General features: G+C 46.7%; 1 protein-coding gene across 3 annotated transcripts in view; it reads left to right on the top strand.

Annotated features, from left to right (window-relative positions):
• tln2a (talin 2a) overlaps positions 1-12,825 on the top strand; it is a 91,135-nt gene that overhangs the window by 42,492 nt on the left and 35,818 nt on the right. For all 3 annotated transcript variants that reach the window (XM_056608649.1, XM_056608646.1, XM_056608648.1), the window contains 12 exons: positions 1,203-1,383; positions 1,599-1,712; positions 2,010-2,118; positions 2,953-3,161; positions 4,945-5,043; positions 5,637-5,804; positions 7,034-7,168; positions 8,153-8,312; positions 9,345-9,511; positions 10,773-10,901; positions 11,821-11,934; positions 12,402-12,515. In XM_056608649.1, coding sequence (XP_056464624.1) covers positions 1,203-1,383; positions 1,599-1,712; positions 2,010-2,118; positions 2,953-3,161; positions 4,945-5,043; positions 5,637-5,804; positions 7,034-7,168; positions 8,153-8,312; positions 9,345-9,511; positions 10,773-10,901; positions 11,821-11,934; positions 12,402-12,515 — 1,699 coding nt within the window. The remainder of the gene's footprint in view (positions 1-1,202; positions 1,384-1,598; positions 1,713-2,009; positions 2,119-2,952; positions 3,162-4,944; positions 5,044-5,636; positions 5,805-7,033; positions 7,169-8,152; positions 8,313-9,344; positions 9,512-10,772; positions 10,902-11,820; positions 11,935-12,401; positions 12,516-12,825) is intronic.

The raw sequence follows: 12,825 nt of genomic DNA, 5'->3' as shown, positions 1-12,825 counted from the left end.
TTCCAATCCGACCCAAATGCCGGTGCCGTTCTGTTTGTGAGGTGGAAGTTATTTTTAATATACTCTTCGACATCGCAACAACCCTCTCCTGTTTCCAATAGAGGGTTAAACTTCTTGGACACTTATCGTTTGATGACATGCGGCTTAATTCATAAACCACATCGCTCATGCTCATAAACAGCGCCGGTACTAATAAAGTATAACAAAGTTGCCATGGAAATAACACGCCCCCCTCAAAGTGATCGAATACATGCTGAAAGAGGGGGCACACTAACCCGTTAATGTTCTTTCCAAAATGACTAAATAGTTAACAGTTGATGAGTATTCTATTTTGGTTCTTTGAAATTCATTTCTTTATTCAAACGGCATTCATTGTGCACACAGCAAAGCTTTTATTGTGTTTACAGAAAAACACTCACTTCCCTGAGACTTCATCCCTTCCAATCGCCTGTCTCCATACTTTCCATGTCTTTTCGAAAGGCTTCACGTCTCCATCATGGCTAGTGAACACTTTCCTTGGCCACGATACTTCAACACAGTCTGGGCGCCTCTGCCAGGAGAGCAGCACTCTATCTAAACATGTCCTGATGGGATGTGTAATCCAACGTTTATCTGGCCTCTCAGGGCTTCTCCCCCTCCGGCCTCTACTTGTACCTTTCTCACGAAGATGGCGCCTAGAGGGGGAGGCTGTATTTGATTGCATTATTTTAATGGTTTTTGTATTATTTCATCTGCCGCTGCACGGGGCCTAGACCAGATGGCTTTAATAGCGAAACCACGAAGGAAACCAGAGATCGGGGAGATCTCCTCATGTTGGCTCTCTGTTGTGTCTCCTGCAGAAGAAACCTTCTGGACCTAGTTTCATGTTATGTTTTATTATATCAACTGAAAGGGTAACATGCATTGTACTCCCCTGCACAAGGGGAAGCTCACTAATATTGGAATAACACAGCTGCCTGTGTTTGTTTGTTGATGATATGTTGATGGATATAGGCTTTATTCTGAAATGACATGCTAACGGATAGGGGCTTTTGTTTTGAAAATACCAATGCTGATGATGATGATGATGCTGAAGAACATGGGTAGAGACTCATGAAGACATGCGTCACGTCCTAGTCAGAAGGCGATGGGTGTCAGCTTTTACCTTGTAAAGACCCATGATGCTGACGGGGTGCTTCGTCTCCTCCCTGCCCTCCGTCCAGGTCCACCATTCTCCAGCAGCAGTTCAACCGGGTGGGCCGGGTGGAGCACGGATCGGTGGCCCTGCCGGGGGTGATCCGCTCGGGCTCCGTCGGGGCCGAGTCCCTCAGCACGGGCACCATGCCCTCCGCCCAGCAGCAGATCACCATGGGCCAGATGCACCGGGGACACATGCCCCCGCTGGTCGGTCTCACCTCCACACCCACCACAGCCCGCATGTTTGTGATGCCACCTCATCCTCTTACTGCTCTCTGTTCTGTGTTAAGGGAACTGTGTGTGTGTGTGTGTGTGTGTGTGTGTGTGTGTGTGTGTGTGTGTGTGTGTGTGTGTGTGTGTGTGTGTGTGTGTGTGTGTGTGTGTGTGTGTGTGTGTGTGTGTGTGTGTGTGTGTGTGTCCAGAGTTCCGCCCAGCAGGCTCTGATGGGAACCATCAACACCAGTATGCAGGCGGTGCAGCAGGCCCAGATAGACCTGGGAGAGGTGGACAACCTCCCCCCTCTGGGACAGGACATGGTACGTTCCAATATATAATATGATACACATGCTTGCGTCCAAACGTTCATTTACAGCTATTCAGATAAAGTCACGTGCATAAACACACATGCAACCACACAGGCAGACAAAGCTAAACAGATGTGTTTTGGGTTTCTATGCAAATGAGTTCACGCTGCAAAACAACCATCAACAATGTTTCCCCAATTCAACCTCAAAGTCTTCAGACATATTGCAGTCCTTTAAGCATTTTGGTTGTTTTGTTCATTTTAATGTAACATTATTTGAGAATCAATTGACCGTGTGTCCGTCTTGCAGGCGTCCAAGGTTTGGATCCAGAACAAGGTGGACGAGTCCAAGCATGAGATCCACTCCCAGGTGGACGCCATCACAGCAGGAACCGCCTCCGTGGTCAACCTCACAGCAGGTGGGAGTCACCTGGTGGTCTACCTGTAGATGGTCCCAGCCCTAACTTATCGCATGAAGGCATTCAGAAGAATGTAAAGCACCTGGATTCCCTATAAGCTATGGATAAATTGGTCTGCTTAATGGCTTTAATGGTTAAATGGTCTCAAATATATGGTACTTGGTCAGGGCTCAGCTGCAGGGCGTAGGGAGGGGCGATTGTTGTGGTGTATTGCTGCTGTATAAAGATTGTTAGGTCTTACGACTCAGACCACATATGTGTAACGGGCCAATTATTTGCAGGATAAGATGATGTGGTTATTTTTCTTGGTTCTGGCTTTTGTTAAGAGTACTGTTATTCAACCTAGCCTTTATGGCTATTGTTGAAGCATGAACAATAAATTGTCCTTCTGTGTATATAGCAGACTGCATAACCAACATTTTGTGATAACTTTTTTCATGTTATTGTCTCTCTGTCTCCTGCCCCTTTCCCTCAACTCCCTCTGTCTCTGTCTCTGTCTCCCCTGTCTTTCTCCATTGTGTAACCCCCCCTCTCATACCCCCGCTCTCCATCTCCTCTCCTTCCTCTCTCTCTATCCCTTTCCCCCCTCTCTCTCACTCCCTCTGATATCCTCATTTTTCTCCATGTCACCCATCGACTCTCTCTCCTCTCCACTATATGTCTCCTCCACAACCCCTCTCTCTTCCGTCACCACTCTCTCCCCTATATCCCCCCCGACCCCTCTCTATACCTGTCTCACACCCTCTCTCTCTCTGCCTACTCTTACCTTCTCTTCCCTTCCTCCCCCCTTCCTCTCCCACCCCTTCCCATCCCTCCCCCTCTCTCTCCCGCCAGGCGACCCCACGGACACGGACTACACGGCGGTGGGCTGCGCCATCACCACCATCTCGTCCAACCTGACGGAGATGTCCAAGGGGGTGAAGCTGCTGGCGGCCCTGATGGAGGACGACACCAGCGGGGGAAACCACCTGATGGGTGCGGCCCGGACTCTGGCCGGCGCCGTGTCCGACCTGCTGAAGGCCGTGGAGCCCGCCTCCGGAGAGGTAGGGAGTCACCTGGTGGTCACCTGGTTAACGAGTCAGCTGGTGGTCACCTGGTTAACGAGTCACCTGGTGGTCAACTGGTTAACGAGTCACCTGGTGGTCACCTGGTTAACGAGTCAGCTGGTGGTCACCTGGTTAACGAGTCACCTTGTTAACGAGTCACCTGGTGGTCACCTGGTTAGCGTATCATCTGGTGGTCACCTGGTTAAGGAGTCAACTGGTGGTCACCTGGTTAACGAGTCAGCTGGTGGTCACCTGGTTAACGAGTCACCTGATTGTATTGTTAACTAGTCACATTGTCATCTGGTCACATGGTTGTCTTGATAACTAGTAACATGGTGATATGATGAAATGGTCGACTGGTAAACTAGTCACATGGTGATGGGTTCAACTGGTCACCTGGGCGTTACCTAGACACTTCGTGACGTGGTCACATTTTCGTTAGTCACATGATCATCTAGTTAGCCATTCACCTGATCCACTACTAGTCACCTACATCGTTGAGCTCCAGAGGCCAAAAATCTGTTAAAAAGTTTACATTAACTGTTTTTTTCATCAACTTATTTTCTATGTATATGTCGGCAACTTTTACCCTCTTCGGAAGTGATTCCTGCACCTGCACAGGGTCTGTTATGGAGCAAAACCTAGAAGTTAATATTACAAAGTACTTTAGATTCTCGTGCATATTTGAAGCTAATAGAGCAGATAATTGAAGACTTGATACGTCTCAGAGGGCGTTTGAAGGTTCTTAAACGGTATCCGCATCAGAGGTTGTCTGTTTGCTCCGATGTGACATTTGAAATCTCCACTTTTCCTTATTTTGTAAGCAAGGTGCCATTAGACTATCTAATGATCGTATGCACAGTCACGACGTCCGTTACATATGCCAGCAGCTCTGTGAGAGTAGCGCAACCCGAGTTTCCTACATTTTCACAAGCTATATGCTAATTAAGCTGCTGCCCCTTCGGATCTCCAGACCGTTCCTTCTCCTGTTAATATGGGCTGCTGCTCACCAGGTTCAGAGGAGGTTGTTGTCATACACCTGCTGGGTGTAACAAACATTGCCGAGCAAGGTCCGGGCACACAGCAGAGATTGGTTTCTTTGTTGGTTTACAGCTGGTGAGATCAGGCCAAGAGAAAGGATGTTAAGATTATGTCCCTCTCTCTCTAAGCCCCCGGAGACCCACTGCTGCAGAGAGAAGGGAGAGACACTTTTTGGAATTATTAATAACTGTAAGGTGTAATGATCCTTCGGCTGCTGGTTGCTGTATGTCCTTTATTTTCTGTACCACGGCCTACTTTTTGAAAAGCGATAACTTCCTGCCTACTGCAAATGTTGACATTGAATCTTGCATTGCGGCCCCTTTTAAAATTCTTACATCCAATCCGTTCGTCAGGCAATTTGACAGCCATGAGCACACAAATGGATAGAGCCTGAACACTTAGCATCACTTGAAGAACTCCAACACGGATTTAGTTTTGTCAGAGTGTGTGGTGTGGAGTTTGGTGAATGCAATGCAGCATAAAGCATTAGTGAGTGCACTTGACTGAAAACCCATCCCTTTAGGGGGTCTGCGTGTGTGAGTGCGTGCGGTTTCAGTATAGCATTGTGTTCTGTACTCAACACAATATACTCTACTGCTGTACTCTCCTGACATAGGTACTTGTCTATATACATCAGGCAACTGTCACATCTGAACACATTTGGGCCCTTATATACTGTATTTCAATTTTGGAACTCAATTAAGTGTGTGTGTGTGTGTATGTGTGTGCGTGTCTACAGCCCAGACAGACTGTGCTGACCGCAGCAGGCAGCATCGGCCAGGCCAGTGGGGACCTTCTGCGACACATTGGGGAGAACGAGACAGATGAGAGGTTCCAGGTACAGAGCCCTCACACAGCACCACACTCTGGAATAGAACCTCACACAGCACCACACTCTGGAATAGAACCTCACACAGCACCACACTCTGGAATAGAACCTCACACACCAAACTGGAACGTCTTCACCCAACCAGCTTACTCACAAGCACATATGAACGCACATTTCTTTGAGTGATAAGATCCTAACTTTTCTAACGTAATCAGCATATTAAGAACATCTCTCAGAACCTTGAGAAGCTCACTGCATAACTTTTGTGTCGGATGTCTTTAGTGATAAGCTTATTTTATATGGCTTGTTTATTCCGGTAATGGTTGTTGCTTGATGTGGGATTAATTATTCTCAATTACATTTGGCAAATTAACAATCACTATTTGAGCGTTATATTTAGCCCACAATTAATATCCTGGTAAAATGTAGCAATTACTGCAATCAATTATGTTTGTACTGAGATAAAGTGTACCAATAAATTAATCATGCAACGTTGTCTATAATTACGTGTGTGTGTGTGTGTGTGTGTGTCCATTTATTTTAAATGGATTGCCTCCCTCTCTCTGTCTCCCTCTCTCTTCTTCTTTGTCTCTGTCCTCCAGGATATTCTGATGAGTTTGGCGAAGGCGGTGGCCAACGCGGCCGCCATGTTGGTTCTGAAGGCAAAGAACGTGGCCCAGGTGGCCGACGACACGGTGCTGCAGAACAGGGTCATCGCCGCCGCGACGCAGTGCGCCCTGTCTACCTCCCAGCTTGTGGCCTGTGCCAAGGTACACACACAGACAGACAGACAGACAGACAGACAGGGCTACCAACGCACACACGCAGGGCAACGCATGAACAAACACACTCACACACACACGCACGCACACACACACACAAAAAGGGCTTCACACACACAGGGCTTCAAAGGTCGTGCATTATAGTGTTATAACACAGAAGCGTGATAAAAGACATAAACAATTATTCCAGCGCCAATTCCGCCTTCTATAGTTCAAATTTCACCATGTCTGCATCTCTTTGCTGCACACAAATGACCCTTGCATTCACAAAAAAACGTTCTAATTTCATGATTATGTTCCCAAAGGCTTTCACAGTGAATTACAGCGAAAGCTGGGTTATCTGTTTTAGGAAAGGTTTGAAGTAAACAGCAAGCAGAGGTTCAGAATAATCCTTAGGCTTGTAGATTGTACTAATTAAAATCCCACCGTGCCAGATTGAAATGCCCTTTTGGCAACAGAATGAACTTTATATGCTCTCCTGATCAGTCATAATATTTGGACTACAACAATCTGTCATTTGTATTATCTCTCTATTGATGGCCTTTTCTGTAGTTTAGCCTATTTTCTCTTTCTCTGGAGTTACTGTTCCCCATATGAATATCCCCACCAGTTGAAGTCTGGCTCCTGCTGTGGACCGTGTCCATGTTGAAGCTGGGTCTCAGGGTTTTGTGAGCTTATTATTTCCCGAGCAGCGGACATGAGGGCTGTGCTCCAGAGTGCAGCTGCAAACTAGCAGTGAATTATATTCCCCCTCTTCCTCAGTGTTTGACAGCTCAGTTTTTCTCTTCCTCTGTCCTCTTTCTCACGCTTGCATTCTCTGCCCAACACATCGTTCCTACGACTGCAGCACTCTCAAAGATGAACCGCATGGACTAGATGCTTGATGTGATTACTACCTTAGACTGCTTCCGTCTCTGTTTCTAATCATTACTTTTTATATATTACTCTCCTTCTCTCTCTCTGTCTCTGTCTCTGTCTCTTGTGTCCCCCCTCCCACCTCCACCATCCCGGTCTTTCTTTAACACTTCTACACTGCCTGGTTGACATCTCACTCGCCCATTCTCCTCCCCTCTCCCCTCCCTCCTATCCCTTCCTCTCCCCCTCTACTCTTTTCATTCCTCTCCTCCCCTTTCTCCTCTCTCCTCTCGTCCCCATATCTCATCCCTCCCTATCTTACCCCTCCCCTCCCCCCATATAATCCCACATCATTCTTCCAGGTGGTGAGTCCCACCATCAGCTCCCCGGTGTGCCAGGAGCAGCTGATCGAGGCTGGGAAGCTGGTGGACCGCTCGGTGGAGGGCTGCGTCCAGGCCTGCCTCTCCGCCACTGAGGACGGGGAGCTCCTCAAACAGGTCGGCCCGCATGCTTGCGCACTTACAAACCCAGTGCCCCTCTGTCATTTAGCCAGAGACCCCTCCCCCGGTCAGCTTATTGACAAAGCGTGTAAAGATACCACTTCATCATATGAATTGGGATCGATGAGAGTGGAAGTGAAGACGGGATGACAGCAATGTTGCCCTTATTTTCCCTTTATGCTCTGTAAGGTGACCTTGGGTGCCTTGAAAGGCGCCTCTAAATTAAATGTATTATTATTTATTATTATTATTATTTTATATGGACAGAATGTCAGAAGAATGTCAATTGATAGCCCACCCCACAGACCACGGTGGTGAAGTAATTCTAGGAGACTTATGAAAGGAATTGTCATCAGAGTTTTTCATCAGTTAAACAAACATATGCAGTTGTTAAAACAATCTTCTCTGAAAATAATGCCACAGCCAGTAAGTTCTCCTTTGAAATCTGAGTTCAAGGTCGGAATGTCTGTTTATGTTTTGTTCCTGCTATGATTTACTATTCTCTGCACACTCCGGTTGCCCGATATGAAACCAATTGGCACACAAACAAAGTGTGCTGCAGCCAGTGAAGTGAGCTAAATAACTGGATCAACTTAGATTTACTAGATTCTACCTGACCTACAAAGCCTCTTCCTCCATAACCAGAGCAGTGCTAATATACGGGTAATCCTCGTAGTTGAACATGAACGATAAAGACCGCCTAGAGCCCAGAAGGCTTGCAAGACGGATGCCATATGAGCCAGTTTATGCTTTGCAAACAATGAATCAATTACAAACCTATACATCAGCTGATTCATTTTCAGTGTCGGATCCGTCGTCCCTCGCAGAGACGACCCTCTCCCATATGCTGAATTTGGACTGCGGCGCCCATCTTTGATGCTCTGTGTCCATGTTTCATACTGTGCCTTTTTTAAAACAAAGCGTGTAACGAGAGTAACCAATGGGAAGCCATGCGCGTCATACATCCTGCGCTGTGTGCAGGTGAGTGCGGCGGCCAGTGTGGTGAGCCAGGCCCTGGGAGAGCTCCTGCAGCACGTGCGGCAGTACACGTCGTGCGGGGAGCCCATCGGACGCTACGACCAGGCCACCGACACCATCATGAACGTCACCGAGAACATCTTCAGCTCCATGGGAGACGCGGGTGAGCGCAGGGTGGAGGAGGAGACTGTTATATAGAGCGGCGTTTCTTAAACCACAGGGCACCATCCAGGTGGAAGCCCCCACAATGCACAGACACTCTTGACCACACTGGATCATTAGTACCAATGATTCCGGGTGTGTGGTTGCTTCATTGAAAAGGAATATTGCATAGTCCGACCTAGCCTGATGGTTGGGGAGGAACTGTGATTAGTTGAAAATAAGGTAGACAATTTGGCGAACTTGGTGACCTATTTCCGAGTGTGTCTGATGTTCTATCTGCAAAGACGTTTGGTTGTAAGATGTATCTGCCCTGTTTATGTAAGGGTTATTATTCCGTCTCCAAACTATTTGAGTTCATGGAGCTGTTGAGATGTCCGCGCACAGCAGGATGTTATGATAATCCAGAGGATGTATTGAGTGAAAGAGGACTTGCAGTATCCCACAGTAGTATAAATAATCTAGATTCATGCTAAACACCCAAGCCTCTTAACTGTCTCTCTCTGCAGCTAAAGAAAGGCATGCACACATTCCAACAAGGTGTTGGATTCTGATAGATCCACCTATATTGACCACTGAAATAAAAAGCATAGATATTTGATCATTCATATCACAGGATTTATTCATTTTGGAAACCGTTAATGTTTGAGTGGTACATTTTAAGCAAGGCTGTGACTTCCATTTATTCACAAATCCAACCAACAGCAATGCTGGTGTGAACAGGAGGCCCGAGTCCACGGGGGGGAAAGAAGATATCGATAGGGCCAAGTTAAGCCTCATAGATTGGTTTGAATCTTTCTCTTTCACGACAGGTATCCAACAGAGTTGGAGATTGGAATTACTGCCCACTGATACCCCGTTGATCCCGCCCCTATTCCTACAATTCCTCCGCTCAGCCACCGCCTCCTCTCCCTCCTTTGTCTCATTCCTCCTCTTCTCCTCTCTGCCTCCTCTCCCGCTACCTATGGCTTATTCCTCCTCTTCCCCTCTCTGCTCCTCCTCTTCCTCATAATGCATCTCTTCCTCCATCCTCCAGGTGAGATGGTGCGGCAGGCGCGCGTGCTGGCCCAGGCGACCTCTGACCTGGTGAACGCCATGCGCTCGGACGCCGAGGCGGAGGTGGACGTGGACAACTCCAAGAAGCTGCTGGCGGCGGCCAAGCTGCTGGCCGACGCCACGGCCAGGATGGTGGAGGCGGCCAAGGTGACGTAGCGGCCGGGCTCCCTCCGCACCTCCATGGTGACGGGAACGCTGTCCGCCTTGACGAGCTGTGTTCCTCACGCTGGGACATAACGAGATTGTAGCAAAGGGTTTACCCCAATCCTAGTGTATTATATTTATAATAGTCCGACACTTTACATATGAAGACGGTAAATACAAATTCAAAAACGAGGAAATATCAATTACAGGTCACAGTGATAAGCATTTTTGTGCAGGTAATGATGTCTCATTATATATCAAACCCTAGTGGTACAAATGCAGAAGTTCTTACTTTGCTGCTGGGTTAGAGACTGACAGAACAGGATGGAGGCTGAACAGCATAAAGTCACTGGAATCTATTTTTGCTTGAGAAAAGAATTTCTTGTTCTATCCCAAAAATTGTCAAACTTCTGTTTGATGTTGCCCAGCTAACAGTCAGCCAGCAGTTAGGTAACAACATTTGAAATGGTTGCAGTGGAGATGGATTATCTCAGTTTCTCCTTTGAACAAGCACACACACACACACACACACACACACACACACACACACACACACACACACACACACACACACACACACACACACTCTTCTAAGCCCAGCTGTAAGCTAATTAATTGAATGGCTGCTTAGATGTTCTTTTTTACAGCCACTCAAATAAAGGGCAACAGTGGGAGTGATAAACTCATTGGCTTGAATACCAGCCAGCCCAAGCAACATAAAGCTAAGTGGAGAATAAGAGCTTCAAATTATGTATTTAAAATGGATTCATACTATTCGCTTCATAAACATAGCAGTGATGAAAAGAGAATCAAGCTGCATAACACATTTGAGAGTTTTGTATTTTAAGTCGACTACCATATACTTGGTTATTGCTTAGCAGGTATTGTTTGCCTTCATCTGAGTGTCAGTTTTTTCATGTAACTATTTTGCCTATATGAAACCAGTATTGAAACAGTTGGTCTTCATTTAGACCTTATAACTTGTATTGAAACCTGTGTCTCCATTTAGACCGTGGTGTAACAACATTTCTTCTATTGAGACTGTCCATTTTTCAAAGAGACCAGTTTGAGTGAATTTGTGTGGTAAGTTAAACTGTGACTAGATATAGTCACAGTTTAACTTACCGGTAATTAAGACTGTTTCTCTGTGTTATTGAAACCACTTTGTCCCGTTCCGTCCAGGTTGTATTAGAGCTAGCCTTGAAGCTATTTGGTCTGGGTGTCTCCATGTCTTATTCAAAGCGCTGTGTGTCTTGTGTTTCAGGGAGCCGCCGCGTACCCGGAGAACGAGGACCAGCAGCAGCGTCTGCGTGAGGCGGCCGAGGGCCTGCGTGTGGCTACCAACGCCGCGGCGCAGAACGCCATCAAGAAGAAACTCATCAACCGCCTTGAGGTCAGCCATTTTGAGACTTTTTTTTAAACATGTGTATAGAGGAGATTCCGGGGGGGCCACAGCATAATTACAGGACCTGAGTAGAGATGAACATTTGAAATAAGAGTGAATACAACAATAATTACAGAAAATATGACAGGGAGTTGCAATGTTTACGTGTGTAATGTTTTTCTTGAGAATTCTTCATAAGAGTGACTCTGAAGTGAGACACTCTTAAAGTGAGACACTCTTAAAGTGAGACACCTTTAAATGACGTCTCTAAAGTCTCTTGAGTGACCCCGTGCCGTTGACCTTCAAGTAAGGAGATTTACCTCCGAAACGTAGAAAGAATCCTTTCTGTCTGAGTGCCCAGTGTTAAATCCTGGTTCTTTAGACCACCGCTCCGTCGCGCCATACCTGAGACGCCTCTTGACTCTGAAGCTCATTATTTCAGCCTTTCTCACCAAACTGCCCATTTCCCATCGGCTGGTCATTCAACTCTCCCTTTGTCACATGGAAGTCTCACTGGAACCGGTGTGCTGCCAATTATGGGCCGTGAGTGGCCTGACCCATTCATGTATTAGTGCAATTTACTGGAGATGGTAGATGTTCCCTGTGCACCTACTTCAATGGGAAGCAAGGGAGTCATTATTAGCTCAGTATGAAAAAGGAACAGAATGTATTTGTATCTTGGATATGACAACCATGTGCACGTGTGTGTGTGTGTGTGTGTGTGTGTGTGTGTGTGTGTGTGTGTGTGTGTGTGTGTGTGTGTGTGTGTGTGTGTGTGTGTGTGTGTGTGTGTGTGTGTGTGTGTGTGTGTGTGTGTGTCTTGTTTATTTGTGTGTGTGTTTATAGATATATATAATGCTGTGTGCATGGGTATATATAATGCTGTGTTTATTTTGATGTTTGTTTTTATTGCGGTGTGTGTGTTCAGAACGCAGCGAAGCAGGCCGCAGCAGCGGCTACGCAGACCATCGCAGCGTCCCAGAACGCCGCGGCCTCCAACAAGAACACGTCTGCCCACCAGCAGCTAGTGCAGAGCTGCAAGGTGGGCAGAGGAACTACATAGTACTGCTACAGGGTTACCATGCTACTACAGGGTTACCATGCAACATAGTACTACTACAGGGTTACCATGCTACATAGTACTACTACAGGGTTACCATGCTACATAGTACTACTCCAGGGTTACCATGCTACATAGTACTACTACAGGGTTACCATGCTACATAGTACTACTACAGGGTTACCATGCTACATAGTACTACTACAGGGTTACCATGCTGCATAGTACTACTACAGGGTTACCATGCTGCATAGTACTACTACAGGGTTACCATGCTGCATAGGAGTACTACAGGGTTACCTTACTACCATAGTAGTACTGCAGGATTACCATAGTAGTAGTGTCACCATACCACCATAGTAGTGTTTTGTAAAATGTACCACGTTCTGTAAGCTGTAGCCTATGTTCGGTAATCTGTAACCCTTAGCTCTGTGCTCTGGTGTGTCCAGGCCGTTGCCGACCACATCCCTCAGCTGGTGCAGGGCGTGCGAGGTAGCCAGGCCCAGCCAGACGACCTCAGCGCTCAGCTGGCCCTTATCATTGCCAGCCAGAACTTCCTCCAGGTGCTGAATCAACCCACCGCGTGTCTGGGTTCAGGATGGGTTCGCGTGCCACAGATGTGATTAATGAAGTGTTTTGGTCTTGGGTTATCACCTCGACTTTATCTCAGCTTTCTTTGAGCACCAGAATAGTATGAATAGCATAGAGGTGTGGGAAGTGTGAAGGCACGTTGAAGGTGACATGCTTATTATCTTGATCTTCTTTTCCTTGTAGGATCGCTACAGATATGATATAAAAAAAAGTCCTCTTTGTAAACGAGAACTTATTTTAAAAGTGTTATAGTTCAAGTGAAACTAATCCATCACAGACCGA

Source organism: Gadus chalcogrammus, chromosome 14, assembly GCF_026213295.1.
Source record: "Gadus chalcogrammus isolate NIFS_2021 chromosome 14, NIFS_Gcha_1.0, whole genome shotgun sequence".
NCBI classification, from domain to species: domain Eukaryota; kingdom Metazoa; phylum Chordata; class Actinopteri; order Gadiformes; family Gadidae; genus Gadus; species Gadus chalcogrammus.
The sequence above is the reverse complement of the archived record's forward strand: the minus strand, read 5'-3'. Positions and strand labels throughout refer to the sequence as shown.